The sequence below is a fragment of the Lepisosteus platostomus genome, chromosome 13 (assembly GCF_059453375.1).
Source record: "Lepisosteus platostomus isolate fLepPlt1 chromosome 13, fLepPlt1.hap1, whole genome shotgun sequence".
Classification (NCBI taxonomy): Eukaryota; Metazoa; Chordata; class Actinopteri; order Semionotiformes; family Lepisosteidae; genus Lepisosteus; species Lepisosteus platostomus.
The window spans coordinates 33,172,711-33,191,428 of record NC_142623.1 but is presented as its reverse complement, the minus strand read 5'-3'; the positions used below and the strand labels follow the sequence as shown (position 1 = coordinate 33,191,428).

Genomic DNA, 18,718 nt, shown 5'->3' with positions numbered 1-18,718 from the left:
AAGCTGCAGAAAAGGTCACTACTACAGGCACGAGCTCAATATCTATCCCCAGGCAAGCCAGCTCTAAATGGGATCCCAATGGAGAAATCGCTGAAACTTAATGGTGATATGAAGAACACCTGCCACTTCAGTTACTGCAGGGGTACTTCATAGCCCATCAACACACACTGCTGCCGACCTCAAGATGTGCTGATTTATTTATTTTTTACCCTGTGAGAGTTCACAAGGACAGAGGGGAGCAAATATCCTGCGATGCTTTAGTATTAGGTTACTTCTATCGACAGGCATTCAATAAGGTAGATTTCTCCACAGAAGGGCTCACACCAAGCGCTGTAGAATCCTGTATCTTACGAAAAACGTATTCGGAAAAGAAATAAGTATTTACAAGGCCATGACAATAACTGGTTCATGAATAGTACCACTGGTCCCCATTTATGTGAACCCATACATATCTACAATCATTTATAGCTCACTACCAAAGACCAGAAGAAAAGAATAATGCTGGATCAAGCAACAGTCACAAAATCTTTTTGACCTTTCAAAAGAGACCACAGGTTTTAACAGCAATGAAGATTACTTGGGGTTAGATTCCTGAGCAATGATAACATTTGCTTCTTTCCAATAGTTTTCGCACCTGTTTTGATTCTAAGCATGCAGGTCATTCTGTTCCTGAAAGAAGCACACTGCAACTGCAGACAAGCAACGTCATTAAATCAGCAGGCGCATTTCACGGCACTGAGTGAACCACAGCTGCTGACTATTACTGGGTTAAAAACGCCAACATTAAGCTTTTCACGTTCCTTCATAACAGGAGGAGTGGGCAGTAGAAGTTTTTATTTTAAACAAAATGTCCACCTGACCTTCAGAAACATTTGAATGTGGTAATAACAACTCTAAATTTTGTTTAATCCCTTAGGAATATAAAATATACTGTATACAGAACATATGTTTCAAAATATAGTAGGAAAACAAATAGGTACTTTTAGGTATTTAATAATACAGTGTAGCATACTGTATTTCTGGGACGTATAGCTAATTATTGCCAATTGTATGTACAAAAAACATTTAGAAAATGGAAGTGTATTATTATTATACTTCTGCATTAAGAATAGAATAATCTAACTTTTTAAAATATGAGTACATTGATAAGTTAGAGCTTTACATGAAAGAATATACAGTAATATTAATGTATTCCTCAGTACAATCTCATTAGTTTTAAGTATCATACAGTAGGTTAATTTTACAATCGGTTAACGTAGCACCACAGTACTGTTGAACCTAAAACTTTGCAGCAAACCAAAAGAATCCACAATTAACAAGTAAGAAGAATGGACTAGTAACATTTTTTTTTATTGTGTTTTTGGATGCATGAGTTTTTAAAGCTTCACGTTTAGAATATTACACAAAATGGCAAATTAATATCTTGATAAAAACTTACCAGAATTGTAGTCACTATATAAGTCCTGTTTTGCAATCCTGTAGTATCATTTCCCGCGTGGGAATATGAAGCAGTGCTCACATAACCTTCATCTTCATTCCAGTAACCAACCTGCAGACAGAAAAACAGGAACCAGCTTGCTTGTAATTAAACTTCTCTTTAGTCCATTTATGATAAGACTGCTAAAATATTCAGGATCTACTTTTACAGTAGAAATCATTATATGATCTACAGTACATGTCTGACTGCACTGTATATTATTAGTTTATGCTGAGATGGACTGACATCCTACAGTATCTGATACCTATACTTCTGTGATAGGCTGATAATGAATAGATGATTATTACTTTCCATATAACTCCAGAGTTAAATTTGCATATATATATATCTTTTAGTACCATTACTCATCACACTACTACTGGTTCATGTTCACCTCCGTATAAAAACATCTGCTTTCCACATTTGCACACCACATACTGTATTTACAGCTAGCCACCGAATTCTGATTTTGTAACTGTTCCATATCCAGTCACTTCACAACAAAGCATTAATTCATCACCGGTACGCATGCTTCAATCACACACACCACTCAAACCCTTCTGCAATAGCACAAACAGCTTTGACATTTTGGATTTCTTTCATGTGAGCATCTTTGGCAGGCCAGGAAACAACTCCCGAAAGACCAGTGCTGAGTGAATCTCAGCCATTAGTGAAGCAAGTGATCCAACAAGGCCCTTCGGTAGATACAAGCCAAGCATCATCAGAAATCTTTTGGGTATTTCACCCACATTACAGACAGAGCAGAACAATAAAGCTTTTGGCCCATAAAAGCACTCTCAGGGTAATGTAACATTCTACTTACTTACAGTGTACATGTAAATTTGAAATTATGCAAGATATACAGCTTTATTTCTTTTCCTTTGAATTCTTTAGTGTGCGCAGGATATGCTTTAGAGTCCAATATCTCCCTTATCAATGAAAGCTCAGGAATAAAAATACTGCCACCATGGTTTCAATACTTACTTTCTTGGGTCGATTTGGTCCTAGTTCCATTACACCAACGGTATAATTAGTGCGACGTCCTTTCTCATTGAACTGAACGTGACCAGTCATGCCCTCTAGTCTAACCTGCAATTAGAGGCGGAATACAAGACTACTATTCACATTTCATGTCTGTGCATTAAAACAGCCGATGCAATCACAGTCCATCCCCCCATTTCCTGGTGAGGATTGCTTCAAGTACTGTACATATCCTGCTATAGGATTGGATTGGTGAGATTCTAGATGGGATATCAGTGCATTTCAGCGCAATGGAAAGTCCTGTACCAGAGAAGGCGTTAATCCATCGCATGGCTCACACAGGGTAATTTAGAGTTGCTAATTAACTTGGATGGTGTGTCTTTGGACTGTTGGAATAAACTAAAGCACCTGGAGAGAACACAGGAGGTGCCCCAGACTGGAATCGCTCACACCACCATTTTGCTCCACAAATAATTCCAAATGAGAAAACATCACTAAAAAATAGCCAGCGAAACAGAATGAAAATCCTTCATTTTGCATTGTGAATATTTGTGTTGCTTATAGTGCTTTCGACATGAAAGTATACATAGCCATTTGCCTTTTCAAAAGGTTACACTGGGTCAGTACGACTGTGGGAGGTCTTGCAGGGAAAAGGCAAAGCTGACACAAATTCACTTTGATTCACACTTTAATGCATTTAGTGCATTGCTTTGGGAACAAAGTCTTTCAGAATTAGAGGGCAACTCTGAATCTGTTCCCATATTCTGGAATTATTCTGTAGTTATATACTGTATATTGCAGTCTTTTTTATGAAATATTTCAGGTCTCAACTACCATGTGTTGCTATCCCAGGCAAATGGGCATTTCATTTGTTCCATTTCCATTAATATTGTCAATAAGAGCTGATAATAAGTGCTTTGAGTGGAGTGTGGAGAAACACTATATAAGTGTAAGGAATTATTATTATGATGTTATTATAAATGCAATTGGTCACTATTGAAACAAGTTCTGTGAAAAACTGTTTCACATTTCCATGCATCCATCCATTTCCGGAACCACTTTCTCCAATTCAGGGAGCCGGAGCCCATCCCAGCAAGCAATGGGCAGCCTCTGCCATCCTGGGGCCCTGGGTTCAATTCCAGACCTGGGGGGTGGGGGTGGGGGGGGGCTGTCTGTGTGGAATTTGTCTGTTCTCGCTGTGTTCTTGAGGGTTTCCTCTGAGTGGTCTAGTGTCCTCCCACAGTCCACAGCTGTACTGGCAGGAATGTCCTGGTGAATGTCTGTATCTGCGTCCTGCGACGGACTGGCGTCCAGGATGTACCCTGCCATGCTTACCAAGATAGGCCCCGGCTCCCCCACCACCCTGAACTGGATGAAGCGGTAAGCAAATGGATGGCAGGGAGAGTGAAAGACGTTTACGTCTGGTCTTTCAGCAGTGAGACAGTGAGACAGTGAGGAGGTGCCTCTACCTGTTGCAGTGCTCGCTGGATGTCAATCCCTTGTCCCCATGGAGCCGGGGGATTGGCTAGACAGTCGCCAGCGTTCCCTCTCCGAGAAATATCAATCCGCTGCTTCCGCAGGTTTTGAAAGGCAGCTGACATGACACTCACACCATCATACGTAAGAGCTCCTGTGTACTGTAAAACACCACGTGTTGGACATTGATAAAGATTAATAAATATCAATAAATAGAACATGATATAAATCAATTTATGCCAAGTGTCTTGAGGAAGAGGCCCTGAGTTCGCTGTGTGTTAGTTATTTGCTATTATGTACTTACTTTACATCGTTATCAAAGATGACATGTAAAATATAGTCACAGCTTGTTAAATAAACAATTATAATTTCACCGTACAAATATTGTCCCCTTCTAGCACATGGAAACACTGAGATTGCTCAATTCCACTTAAAACAAGAGTAAAAATGAATATATTTAAGAATGTAAAGACATACTGTACATGATGCATTATAGTTTAATCTTAAAAATAAAACTGTTATAATTAAAAATGTATTATTATGGGTTCCTTTTTGGCTACTATTTGGGAGATCATACATGTTGTATGATTAGCTGCATTTTACTTTCAATACTGAATAAAAAAATCTAAATCTTATCCTTATAACCTTTATAAATCAATTAATTTTTGTGTTCTTTTTTTAGAAATGCTGTTTCAGAAAAGAAAGGGTATGTGTGTAGTCCTCTATGAAAAGATTTGAAGAACACTTTTGCAAAGCAGAATAATGTCAGCACGTTGCTTGTTTCCTGTCAAAGAGCAGGACCAGCTGGCTGATGGGTAACAACACTCTCTTATGGACTTTTCCCCACAGGCTTTGTTCACACTGAAAAGGTCACAGAACTCCTCCTTGCCTTCAGCCTTTTCTTGGGACTCTTTGTATCTTTGCTATCAAAATCCATCCATTGCTGAACGATTCTGCTGACATTTTGGTCTGTGTAGTTCACCAGCTGAAAGCCAGTCACATTGGCTCCTCCATTTCTGAATTCAGTCAGATCGATATCCAGAAATCCCTGTGTAACACGGAAAAGGAAGATAAACATGGACACATTAAACTTAAAAAAAGGGTTACCTTGAAGAAAGTTATTTTTTGTCCAATGGAAAAATGTATGTAAGCAATCCAGAGAGATTTTACACATGTCAATGCTTTGTCGCAGTTCACAAAGCTCATTTTTGGCAGCACAGACTCATTTTTTTTCAGCTATGAAATTTGCACTTTTCAATAACCCAGCTACTGTTAACATCGCTTTTCTAATGCCAACATGAGAATGACATAAGCTGCCCCCACCACCTGTTTGACCAATTCCTCTGTAGATCATTGCAAAATGCATTTGATGGTGAAATGTATAAACAAAGTGTTCAGGAAATTTCAGCAAAGAACCCCAGGCCATCAGAACTTCTTTTCTGTGTGGGATGCATTGCTGCGCTGAGTACAACACCTCCACTGAGACATAATTGCAGTTAATTCCCTGAAGCATTTTGGAATCAATAGCGATATCAGTTCAGCATTCTAAAGATGAACACTCAGAAAACAAGGACAAATGCTGTGTGGAATTTAAAAAGAGCAGCATTTTGACATAGCACCTTGAAAATGCTACTTAATGGTTCTTAAAATTTCTGAGATTAGGTTTTCAAATATTATCGCCTTCGAAAGCTTTTGTCTGTTATGATCAGCACAGATCTATGTTTTTGCTAACAGCCCCTTTTTACAAAACTAAAAAAAAAAAGAATGTTCATTTCCAGAAGCATCCTGTATTTAGTCAATGTGACTATCCTTACAATGTCTGGTTTTGCTGTAGCAAATGCCAATAAGTAATCAAATCCATACATCTTTCACTAAAATATTTTTCCCTTGTATCTATAATCTTACCTATGCCTGAATGTTTCATACCACAAAGTTGTTTTGCTCTTTTGTATACAAGACACATTAAGTGGAGATGAAGTTATGTTGTCATCCTATCCAATATACTGTCTTAACTAGATAACCTTTCACACATTGGTAAGTTATGCTGTTCTTGCGTATATATCATATAAGCTCTGTCTGTGTAATCCTTCAAGATGCTACTGCTTTGCATCCTAATGAATCCTAGTGAGTTCTCACTAGCCTAAAGCTGCGATGTATTGCTAAATATGAGGTCTGCACAGCCGGGGGTGTAAGTAGATTATTCCCCACTGCTGCTTGCTCATCAATAGGCGAAGGCAGACTAATGATCCCATTTCAATCTTCACCCCACACACTCTCTATAGGACAGATTGCACAGTGAACTCGCTGACAGGGATTTGTGAGAAATGTAATGTGGGAGGAAGGTTGCGAGTTAAACCAAAACATGTTTAACAATTTAAAAATTAAACCAGATGTTTGAAAGGATTTGACTTTATTCTCCAAAGATGTTATTTTCTCTTTTACTTTTTCTATTCTACATTTCTTTTTCCTTACACCAACTGTCTGCACTCCTAGTTTCTCCTGAAGCTCTGTATGGCCTTCTGCTATCACATTCTCCGGATTTGTTTTGTGTGCTTTCCTTGTTGACTTTAAGAGATCTCCCATCTCCTTTGTTCCCTTGCCACCTGAGCCTTATGGCAAGTGCACATATGGTAGGACTTCTTACTCGGACTTTGAGAGAATCGGAGATAATGCAACACAAGTGATATTGCTGATTTTCATAGAATGCAAGAGGCACGAGGAAGGATGTTCCAAAGAGAATATGAACTCTTCTAAAAACACCTGCAGGCTACACATTTAACATCTGCCAAATTCAGAAACAATACAGAAATGAAGTATACATACAAGATGTAGCATACTATTTTAGAAAACATATAAAATGCAGGTAACTATTTGAAAACCTTATATTTAGTTGACTAGCAAAAACGTCATCTATAACATTGCCCTCACAGCAGATTAACAGTTAACAATTACTTTGTAAAAATCATTAAATCTAAAACACGTTGGAGACTGAATGTAAATATAAATGAGCAATCTCAGAGATTTGTTTCATTTTAATGTGCTGTGTATTTATGGACTGCCACTAGGTTGCAGTCCTGTCTAACTGTGAAGCATTCTTCTCTGTAATTCATATAGGCAATCAGAGATGTCCACAGATTTCCTTAAATTGCAGATTCTAGCAAAATGTCCTGTTAACAGTTTAGTGAAGCACTGTTGCAGGAAATGCTTCCCCATTTTGTAGTTGTTGGGGATTTAATAACAGCACTTAGGAACTTCACTGAAACTACAGCAAGTGATATACATACGGTATTTACCAAATAATACATAATTATTTTATGTAAAATAAATTTTCATTTTCTTTCCACTATGGAGCGCTACCTTTCACTATGCCTTCACACTATTCTCAAGACTAATGTGAAACATGATTTCCACAGCTTCTACGTTCTAAACTGGGCTCGTTTTGTGAAGGTCTCCACAATAGCAAATAAGCATCATTATACTACAGTGCATTGCCATTTAAACCTCTTAAATCCATGCTTTGCTATGGAGCTACATCCTACAATGCACTTTCAAACTTTGGGCAATGGGATTTTTACACCCAAATTGGATTAGGTTTTGTACTTTATATGTTTGAATAAGAAATAGGAACAGCTTTCATCAGGATTTTTGAGAGATTATTAGATTGAAATTTAAATCCCCATTTTAGATTGTTATAGTTGAGAGATTAAAAAAATCGGGGTACACTGAACAATAACATAGTTACTGTATTTTACTCATAATATCTGTGGTGACTGGTTGTACCTCGTCTTAAAATATAGTCTTATTTTAATATGAATAGCATACAGAAATGCACAAAATAACAAGAGTACATGCTACATAGCACAAATGTGCCCCAGTCAGGATGAAATCAGCCTGTATTTAATGTTTTTACTACTAGCTAATTAACAAAATTAGATTTTAGTTGTATTATTAATATCACACAACAATAATAGAGTATAATTGTGTTTTTTCCACAAAATCAAATGTGATATGAGATAAATATCTATGCATTCCACATCTAAGTAGTGGAAAGTAAGGTTCTTTAATATAATATAAAAATACATACTAAAATTCCTCAGGTTTGATGTGAAAATGGACTCTTTTATAGCTATGCCTCCCTACAAGACACACCAAAACAACTCAGGCTTTTTTTCTTTCTTCTGTGCATTGTCTTTATTCTAATTAAACCATTCATGAACTGCCTCTACTGCATACAGTTTCAAACTACTAAACAGGCATGCCAATTACTGTAAGCATTGTAATTTTAAAACCTTTTCATTTCACATTGTTAACTAAATCACCTCGCCACTACATCCTCGGTACTTAGCCCAATATAACTCATGTAGCCCTGGCAGTGCCCAGCCAGGTGTGGTTGGCAATATGACCCTTTGATGGAGTCAGAGGGGCTCTGCCACCCTTTAAGGGCACAAGGGGACTGATTAATTGTCATCCAGAGGGAGTGAGATTCCACATGAGAGAGAGGGGCAGATAGGATAGGCTCTGTGTTGAACTGGCGGCTCTCCTGGACTAGTAGGAAGGAGGATACTCAAAAGCCAGGAAGAAAAGCATTTAAGTCTGCATCTAGACTGCAGCATGCAAGGAAGCCATGGGCTCAGCTGACCTGTAGCCTTGTGGCCACTCAATGAGCAATAGTTGCATACAGAGGTTCACCAGATGTGCTGGAGAGGAGGGCTGCGTGATAGTTAGTTTGTCAGGCTCAACAGTGCTGGCCAGGTGAACCAGGGTTGGGAAGGGAGGCATTAGCAGGTGGAGGAGAAGGGGTTCACCTGGCCAGGTAGCAGTGCACTGTACGTTCATCCCCATATCTCACTAACCCACACTCCTAACAGCGACTGAATGAGCACTTGCATTAGTTGAGACACTTAGGAGCCCCCAGTTTATTATTCATACATTGTGTGCATAAAGAAGTAGCCCATTTACAGTATATCAATATAAATGAGGCCCAGGACACATTATGTAGGTATAAACATGATGTCACAGCCTTCTTTTTAAAGAATGTTTAATAGAGAGGCCACAAGTGCGTAAAATTAGTAATAAAGTGGGAGATTAAGATGAGGATTATTATCCACAGATGATCAACAGGAATTTAGGCTGTCTATGTGTTATTGACTTCCACATATCACCGTTGATTCCCTGGGGTCCTCCTTGCGTACAAATCTATATTCCTTGCAATAAGTGAATATTGTGTTAAAGAAAACACAATTTAAAGGGCTTTCATGTCTCATTTATTCTTCTAGTGGAAAGTGCATAAGTCTAGACCTCTGAAGAAAGGTAAAAATGTGCCTCACTCAAATGCTTACTATGGAGGAGGAAGAACAGAGAACATACTGTAAGAACACAAAAAAGGCTGAATGCCTTCCTCTCATTTGTAGGCTTTCTAGCTCATTTGGTTTTGATCTAAGGAGCTGCCAAACAAAGAACCACCACAAACCTTGTTTTCAAGTAAAAAGCATGCATATTTTTTTCTGTGATGGCACATTTTTAGAACTAAATTAAATAGAACATTAAATTGGCTGGGTTTACAGAATTTAGTCAGGTACTAACTAAGGGCTCAAAGCTTACACCACCACAACAACTGCAAATTTGAAGCTGCAGTATGTTCTTTTAGTAAGGTTTCTACTAAATTCAGAAAGGAAATGTCTGCCATACACAAATTTAATGTGTAGAAAAAACACAATCCGGATTTGTGCCTAAAATTCTCTCTATATTCCTTAGAAATTGCATACTTATATATGCAATCTATTTCCATTACTGTAAAACATACTGTACAGTATGCATTTAGTCATCTAAGAAAAGTGCATTATATTACTAGAAGATGGCTGTTAAGAAGATTTATGGTGATTTATCAAATACACAAAAACTTTTTCTGACCTTAAAAGTGTTTGTTGGGAACTGCTTCCAACTCATACAATATTATATCATCCTGATACAGCCACACACACTCACGGTAGTGCACCAGAATTCAGCACACTGCTTTCACTTTTTTCACTTCTTTTCACAGGAATAGAGCGTCTCATACAACAATAAGCTGTCAAAACATTTCAACTTGTGGTGCTTCTCAGTATAAAATCAAATTCAATAGTTTTGGAGATAAAAGTTTAAATCATGGGTCCCGAGCTCTGGTATTGGAGGACGGCTGTGTTCATGATTTTTTTTAGCCCAGCTGGGCACTTACAGTATCTACCTTAATTAGCTCATTATTGGTGTAATTGGACCAGCTTAACATATTTTATTACAAAAAGCAAAAAACTGAAGAGAGTTACCGAGGAAGAAGACAGAAAGATAGATTAGCAGGTGTACATGAAACAATCATGTTTTTGATTGCCTGAATGTTCGGAAAAGCTGTTTCTTTTATAGTGAACAATTCATAACTAATTTCAAATGTAAAATTAAGAAAGAAAACTGCTTTTGAATAATGCTGCACCTAAATTACTCTGACAAGCCATGCAAAATGTTACAATACAGTCACAGTGCTTGTTTGTCGTTTGTCACATTGCTTTGAAAAATTAAATACCCAAACTGTATCATATTGTTCAAAACGGAGGATATTTTTTTAGAACAAAACAAACATTTGAATATTTGGCAGACATCACAAACTCCAGAATTTAAACATACAGTAAGAACTGGTCTTTATTCTTTGATGCCACAATATTATTGTTTATAACATTTAAGGGTTAACTGTATTTAACATACAGGACTAAATATGAATAGTGAATTGCTTTTTTTTTAATAACATACAAGACATACACTTTGATGAATCCCATGTTTTGAGCATAAGAATGCAGGTTTACAGCTAGTGTTATTGGTTATTAAGTTGGACATTTTGCCCAATAAAGTGAATTATTTTCCTGAAAGAACAATCTTGACAAGCCTCTATATATTTACACATCTCTCCCCACCAACATTTCCTGCAGTGACTGTTCTGTAACAGGGCAGGTGTATTGCTGGAAGCAGTGCCACCATCATACCAAACAGACTCGAACTATCACCTTTTGCAAGTGACCGCTTAGTCAGGCATCACAAGGAATTAGTCAGGAAGTAAAACAAGCACAAGGGTCTTTTAACTTCCAGGGTATACAGTAGATGACAATGCTCCGAAGTACCACCTATAAGGGTCAAGTCAAGCCAGAGTCACGTTCAGGTAAAATAAAAATTATGTAATGATCTTGCTGAGCAATTGCTTCTCAGAATGGAGAAGACGATTTGGAAATCACCGCACCAGATGATGTATGACACTTTCCCCCCTTCATCTTATCTATCCCCCACAGGCTTCACGGACATTAACATGTTCTATATTTGTATAGCTTCTTTGCTTGAGCAGGTAATGCAAAAACACTGGGAACTTTTGTTTGTTTTTTGTTAATCCAGCTGGATTAACTGTCCATCTGTCCATTCATTCCCTGTGGTAGCCTGGTTCGGTAACCTTAATAAATGCTATAAAAGCAGACGGAGCAGATCTGTGATGGTAGCCAGCAAAACAACTGGTGCGCAATAGCTACAGCTTTCAGACAAATACATCAAAAAGAAAGTACCCCTTGCACAGTGATTTCAAGCTCTTTCCATCTGGGTGTCGATTAAGACGGCTTAGATTCAAGTGCAATAGATCTAAGCTATCTTTTATTTCCATGACTGTTAACCTGCTTAATTTGGACAACTGATTATTTTATTTATCTCATCGTACATGCATGTTTCCTATATTTTAAAGGCTCCGTGTTGTGTTAAATGTGTTTTGTATTGTGTTACCTTCCTTGCAAAGAACATTTCCCACCTTGGACAACAAAGTGAAGTAAATAGGTAGCACAGGCTTTTGGGGGAATTTGAGACGGCAAAAGTTGTTTAGTTGAGTGTACAACGCTTTACACAGCAATTGTTACTTTCTGCAAGATCTAGTCCTTCTAGTCCACAGTTTATCTCCCAAGCCAGAACACAGACAACTCAATTTTTTCACCATCCCTGGATCTGATGACTACAGTGAGTGTGACTAGCCCAGAGTGTGAGAGTGTCCCTGAACATGTGAAACTCTAAACATAACAGAGTGCGGCAATAAAATCTGTCTCATGTTTTTCATAATCGCTTAAAAGTCTCGAAAAAAAGACAAATGAAGATTCTTAAAATAGCTGTTTATACTGCAGTGTTGGGCAGTTGCACAGGTGTGATGCCACAGGCTGCATTCACTGCAGCTGCCACAGTAATTCTGTGTATGTTTGCCACAAGGATGAGCACTGATGAATATCATCTCGTGTCAGAAGAGTGTCCCTATGGGGCTGTGAAGTGTATATCGGACTCAGCATAATAAGCTGAAACATCTGCTCACCAGATCACAGACTTACAAGTGCGTAGGAGCAAAAAAAAAAAAAACACTTTCACTTTCATATTTTGCAAATATTACTTTATGCTTAAAGGCTATGCGATAAAATAGATGTGAAAACTTGGGAGTGGAGAAGAGATTTACTCTTTATTCTGGAGTACATTTTTGACTGTAACAGGGTATAATCTTCCCGGCCAAATCACTGATCCAGTGAAGACCTGCATAAAACCCCCATTCCAGCCTCACATAGTTCCTCAGGACCACCAGAATGGTACTCTAATCATCATCATGTGTCACTCTTCTAAGGGCAACACAGGGAAAAATCAGCCCAGAACCCTGGTGAATCTTGCAACGATATTGTTTCTTTATGTGCTTCCAGTCAAGATTGGTAACAGTTTTACAGTGCTGTAGGTCGGCATGGCATGGACATTAAAAACGCACGATCTTCACATCAATTTGTCAAGGGAAAATATCACAGGGTCACATTTATTGATGTCAGAAAAACAAGAGAAAGGTTACAGATGAGAGAAGGCCATTCTGCCCATTTAGAACATTAAACCTTCACATTAAAATCAACTTATCACTTTTCTTTTTAAAGAAATAAACTGTAAGGTTTTGGATACTCATTAGTTTTTTTACATTTTGTTGTTCAATTCGTTATTCATGCCTGCCTGTCCTGCACTTGAGTGACTTTAACTGTTGCATAATCATAAAATCATCTTATTTGTACAAAGAGCTAATTGGTGGTGGGGTGACTTTACCTGTTGAATGTCAAGTTGAATGGCGAAAACAAGGAAAGAAAACCTATATGCCTAAAAAAAGCCTTTATGAAATTGTCTCTCAGGGTGCTCACAGCCAGCAACTTGTAACCTTCAGAAGACCTTGTAGTCTGTCAATCACAGGACATCAAGACAGTCAATCAAGACCTAGAGGACATCATGAGTCAAGACACCACTCCAGGGGCAATGATGAGACCCAAGTATTATAGTTTAGACACTCCAATTCATTGTAGACACACTGATGGGCAAGACTGTCTAGGACTGATTACAACCTGATTGCACAGTGCTACATCGTTCAAGTCCTGTGACCTCACTTCCTGCAGGCTCACCCTTATGTCACAGCATTCTAACAGAACAAAGACATGTTTCCTTTCTATTACCTTTGTGGGACCAAATTTGTACCCAAGACCACTTACACTTCACTTTAATTTGTTTTCCAAAAAAACGAGCAAAAAACATGATCTTAATACAGTTACAAAGCACTTATACTGTAACTCAGTGACATTAGCATAGATTTGATTTCTGAACAAATACATACTGTAAGAGGATCTAGGCTGTTTGTAGAAAGTAATTTTATTGCATTTCCTTCTTTCCATTATTAAGTATTCTTCTCCGTTATACCTTTCAAATCTAGTTCTCTATAGACTCAACAAGGAGAACAGACAGAGTCGCTCAGTATATTCTGCTGTCTTGCTGCCAGTACAGTTCAGTGCAGTGGATTGAACGGGTTACTATAGAAACAAGCAATCATAAGACTCAAAGGCCTAGTATTGTGCATATGTCCAAAATAAAAACCTTTTTATGACACACATTTTATATATTACTGAATTATAAAAAGTATCGCAGCAAGCAAATAAGCATCTTTATAACCCATAAACTGTACTTCATGTTTAAAAATGGCTTATTTTATGTCAGCCATTAAAAAACCAGTTGCTCTCATACAGTACTAAATTGAAATGTATACCAGAGCCTACTATCAGCACATTCAACATATTCAACACCTTATGTACTTTAATATGCCTTAATTGTTTAGCTTATTGACACAGTAATGATTTAGGAAAAATAATTAAGAATTTATCCCCGCTCTCAGATTTCAGAAAATGTTTAATCTTGTTTTGATACAACCTCTGTACTTCTTTTGCATACTGATATTTTCCTCCAGCTGTGTTTTTCTCGCACACTGATTGCATTCACATTAATCACTGCATTCCAACTGCTGATTGCATACATTTTATTGATGTAAATACATTATTTGTTGAGTTCTGACACAAACCACTAATCAGACTTAATCCAGGAAATATAGGAGTCAAAACCTTTGACACAATCTGCATGACACCTTGAAATGTCACCATATTTTTTCTCTTTAAAAGAAATTACAACAACTGTAAAGCTTAGATGCCTAATTGCGCCTAACATCTTCCTGTTATTAAAGGTACTTCAAATAAAAAATTAAAGTTTTTCAAATAAAAAAACTACTTGGAAACTCAAACCATATGAGTAAGACTCAAACACTATTACTGTATCTTAGTATACAGTTTAATACAAGCATCTTGCTCACATATGTGTGACCTGTGAAAATGTGAAGTTATTTAAACATACAGTATATGCATATTTTATTTGATAAAACTTTTTTCATTTTTTAAATTTTGTCTTTTACACATTAGTTGTCAAAATGTACAATATTAATTCACAACCACATCAATCAATCAATCTTTCATCATGTCATGTTAATGAAGTGCCAGTGTGAATCCAGTGCAACACAGTATGACCATTGCAGGACAAGGAGTTACCTGTTAAATATCAATACTTATAAATTACGTATATTAACTAGTTTTACAGTTGTTGGTCAGAAGCAACAACTTATTAAGTAGTAATAACTGCTTGTCCCTATGTTATATTTTCAATTTTTCAATTATTTCTTTCAACTTTATTGCATGCTCTTTCTTTAGCTGGAGATGCTAAAGAAAGCATGGGAAAGTGCTCATCATATACAGTATTGATGAGCAGAATGGAAATAAAAACAGTTCCTTACCAGGTTGGCTAGTATGTAATGATAACTTTTCACATTCTTTCCATGGCTGGCAATCTGCAAAACAGAGCACAAAGTCACATGTACTGTATGTGTTTCTCTAATTGTAAAAGTCCTTACTTAACATTTAAATCAGTATTCTGGATATAAACAGATTGAGTTCAACTGCTCAATTGCTATGTTTCCCATTATATTCATCACCATGCGTGTGCCACTTTGTCATCCACGATATCCTTTGGTCTTCAGATGGGTTTATATTATATGTTATAAAACTGAACTCTAATCAATTGGTATGGAATCACAACCTAGACTGAACAGCTTGTCTGACACATTCGAATGTTTAACAAGCCACTCTCCGGTATGTACCTGTAACTACTGATTAGATAAAGACCTGAAGACCCTGTCCTCAGATTTTTGTGGTCATTACTCAATGACAAAGACAGCTCTTTTAAATTCCAGGAGATCATTTTAACAAATTAATTTGAAAACACTCTGAAATGTGTTATCTATTTTTTTGTGTAAATAGAGCATTTACTTTGGTTTTCTGGTTAGTCAAATGTTGAATAAGTAAGTGTGATGTGTTTGATATACTGTATTCATCATATAGACTAGAGTCCATAATTTAAGTTAAGCAGGCATTACAGCATGGGATGATCTTAAGAAGGAATGATAGGTAAATGCAACAGTCAGGGCTGTCAGCACACTCAGCCATTTTGGCAAAAGACATACAGTAACAAGAGCACAGCTTTTTATGACTGAAGATTGTAAACTCAACAGCGCAAACAGGAAAGGAAATGATCAAGCATTACAGCTCTTAGTCACAACTCTACATATTTGCTCACACATTTACTAATTAACCAGAGAATGAATTAATTATATCCAGGGACACTGGGGATATGTAGTATTTAGAAAATCATAAAAAAATAGCATGTTGTGTACCGTACAGGATAAAACTAACATTTAACACAAAAAGTAACCTGCAAAATGTTTTTTTCTCCACCGTATCTGATCTTTCGTTGAAACTGAAAAGATTTTGGCTTTATGGCTTGACACACACTCCACAAAGTTTCACTGGGCTATTTTCTTCTGATGTGGTAAGTAGGCCATAAGCTTCAAACAGGTTCAATGATATCATTCACATTGAACAGTAATAATCTAATTTTCTCATTTCTTACTCTAAACCAAATTGAGAAAATTGACTTTTTCACTGACTCAAATTACCTTTCAAATTACCCTACCATTCCTAAAAAAATTAAAACAATATACATTTCTAAATTGACATTTATGTTTTGAATTCTAATACTTTGAGTGGAGTGTCCAGAAAAAGCGCTATATAAGTGTAAGCAATTATTATTATTATTCTAAAGGCATAATTATAATTTTTACTACTATTATTGTTTTTTTATTTCTCGCATATCTCATGAATCCAGGCTATTATCCTTAGACATTTTTAATTGTTGAATCTGAGTAACAAATCAGTAACAATTAAGGGGGAAGGGGGAATTTACCTGTATGTGAAATATGTTCTACCAAAGAAATGTATTCTGTACAACAGAAGTTTTTGAGCAAAAAAGACAAGATGAGTCATAATTAAATCTATTCCAAAAGCCCTAATGTCTCAGGGTTAACCCTAGGGCCAGGAAGATATGTAGAAAAGAACTAAACATCACACAAGCCTTCATACAATGACATTTTCAACTGCCGATGACTCAGTATTCAACTTAGCATGATTTCAACTTTTTTGATCAGCATTTATTAGTTTGACATTAAAGAAATTGTATCACAAATTCACCAGATTGCAGAGAACGTTTGAAAATAGCTGTTGAATTTTTTTTGAATGTTTTTAAATGGATTTCTCATTTAATGGGTTTTAAGCAAGTTAAGGAGATGTAATATCGTAGTAACCTGGGAGACACTGAATCTGTGGCAGGAGACCCAGCCTTTTGGCTTAGGGGGATTTCACAGCTGCCTGGACAGGGGCGTGGTGTGGTCTGTGCAGCTCTATTCTTTTCTGTGCAGAAATATTCCAGACTACATTGATCGAATCCCGGCAGGGGCAGAGCTGCAGAGACAGGTAGCCTGGTGTCTCCGTGTGCCACATCACATGCCAAACTCCAGAACATAACTAACAATGAAAAATCATCGCCATCACAATTTTGTTCATTGAATATCTTAAAGACTCTTTTTTTTTCAATTATTCATGCAATGTACTGTTGTACTGAGCTCATACTGTATGCTTTTGAAAGTCTCCTTGCTTACCAGCTACACTGAGTTCAGCTGCAGCAGCAGGAGAGCAAGGATAGTTTCAAAAACAGCTAAAGCTCCAGAGCATTGTCTCTTGCAGTGTGTAGGAAATTGTGAAATTTGAAATGACATTTAATTTCAGATCATCTTTTTCATTTGAAGGAGCTGCTCATAATTGTTTAAATGTATTTAACATAACTTAACTCTTCATTGCTGGTAAGTAGTACAGATTAAGGGAAGGTTAACAATAATGAGAGGAACATGTGCTTTAAAGCTGTTCATTTAAATTACTGCATAATTGCAGATGAGCTTCATTGCAATCGGAACTTCTCAGATTTATAAAGTATCTGCTAAAGTGTTTCACAGTGTGCAATCATTTTTCGTGCCACACAGAGAACCCTCTATCCATTTCCTTATGGGGGAGCCGGAGCGTATCCCAGCAAGCATCAGGGGCAAGAGAGGGCCACACAGAGATCTGTTTAGGAAATTATGTTATTTCTGGCAATGCCCAAACCAATCCCTCACTGCAGAAATGAGAACAGCATTTGTTTAAATGTGGTTATGGTGGTTAGGGTTAAACAATTCTCAGTTGGATCATATTAGCAATTAGTGTCTCCATTTTTAATTGTTTTAATTTGTGTTGTTTTCGGTTGAAAATATTTGAGTGGTTCACCGAATGCAGCCAAGCAAACAGCCAGGGTTTGAGCAGTTGTCTGACGCTCTACAGAATTGACCTGGAAGTCCTATGCACAGTGTAGATCGCTTTGTTTAGTGGGGGTAATTAGGTTAAGTGGTGATACTAAGCTCCATGAATAAAGATGGTGTAAGGAATACAAAACACGACATTTACCAGTTTCAGTATGGAATTCAGCTTGTCTGTCTCGCAGTCAATAACAATCTGCCCCTCTTTTTTCTTGTCCAGATCCTGAAAGACTTTCAAAAAGGCAGCTTCTGTCATAGTTTCCAAGTTCACTGAGGTAACAAACCAGTTCTTTTCAGGCGCAGTGTCTAGAACTTTCTGCAGCACTGTCAGTCCTAAACAACAGAGACAAAGAAAAGAGACAGACATAAACAAATGTGCACAGCTGCAGCATATTAACTTTTATTTTACTAAGATTCATAAATCTCAAATTCAAAATATATTAAATTCATTAAAAAAATACAGAAATTCATAAATTAAAAAACTTTTTTTTTTAACACGGCATGTAGTATTACAAGTCCCTTGCAAATTCCATCTCTACTTCAACACACTGGATTTCTGCTCCTGAAAAGTTAGTTCAACTAAGGCTTCCTGAAACTGCTTTCAGGAGTTTATTCCTTATGAAGGTTTACCTCTGTAAATGTTCAGTTTTTGTGTAGTCCTTCCACACACACACTAATGCTTA

The 18,718-nt window shown here is 37.1% G+C and overlaps 1 protein-coding gene across 5 annotated transcripts in view; it reads right to left on the bottom strand.

Moving 5' to 3' along the window:
* The window catches only part of LOC148650461 (glutamate receptor 1-like), an 84,563-nt gene that overhangs the window by 36,501 nt on the left and 29,344 nt on the right, over positions 1 to 18,718 (bottom strand). For all 5 annotated transcript variants that reach the window (XR_015926136.1, XM_088604282.1, XM_088604280.1 and 2 more), the window contains exons 4-9: positions 18,184 to 18,368; positions 15,093 to 15,146; positions 4,824 to 4,982; positions 3,928 to 4,095; positions 2,462 to 2,566; positions 1,439 to 1,549 (exon numbers count right to left, since the gene is read on the bottom strand). Coding sequence is in view for 4 of the 5 variants with exons in the window: in XM_088604282.1 (XP_088460408.1) it covers positions 1,439 to 1,549; positions 2,462 to 2,566; positions 3,928 to 4,095; positions 4,824 to 4,982; positions 15,093 to 15,146; positions 18,184 to 18,368 (782 nt within the window). In the remaining variant the exon portion in view is untranslated. The remainder of the gene's footprint in view (positions 1 to 1,438; positions 1,550 to 2,461; positions 2,567 to 3,927; positions 4,096 to 4,823; positions 4,983 to 15,092; positions 15,147 to 18,183; positions 18,369 to 18,718) is intronic.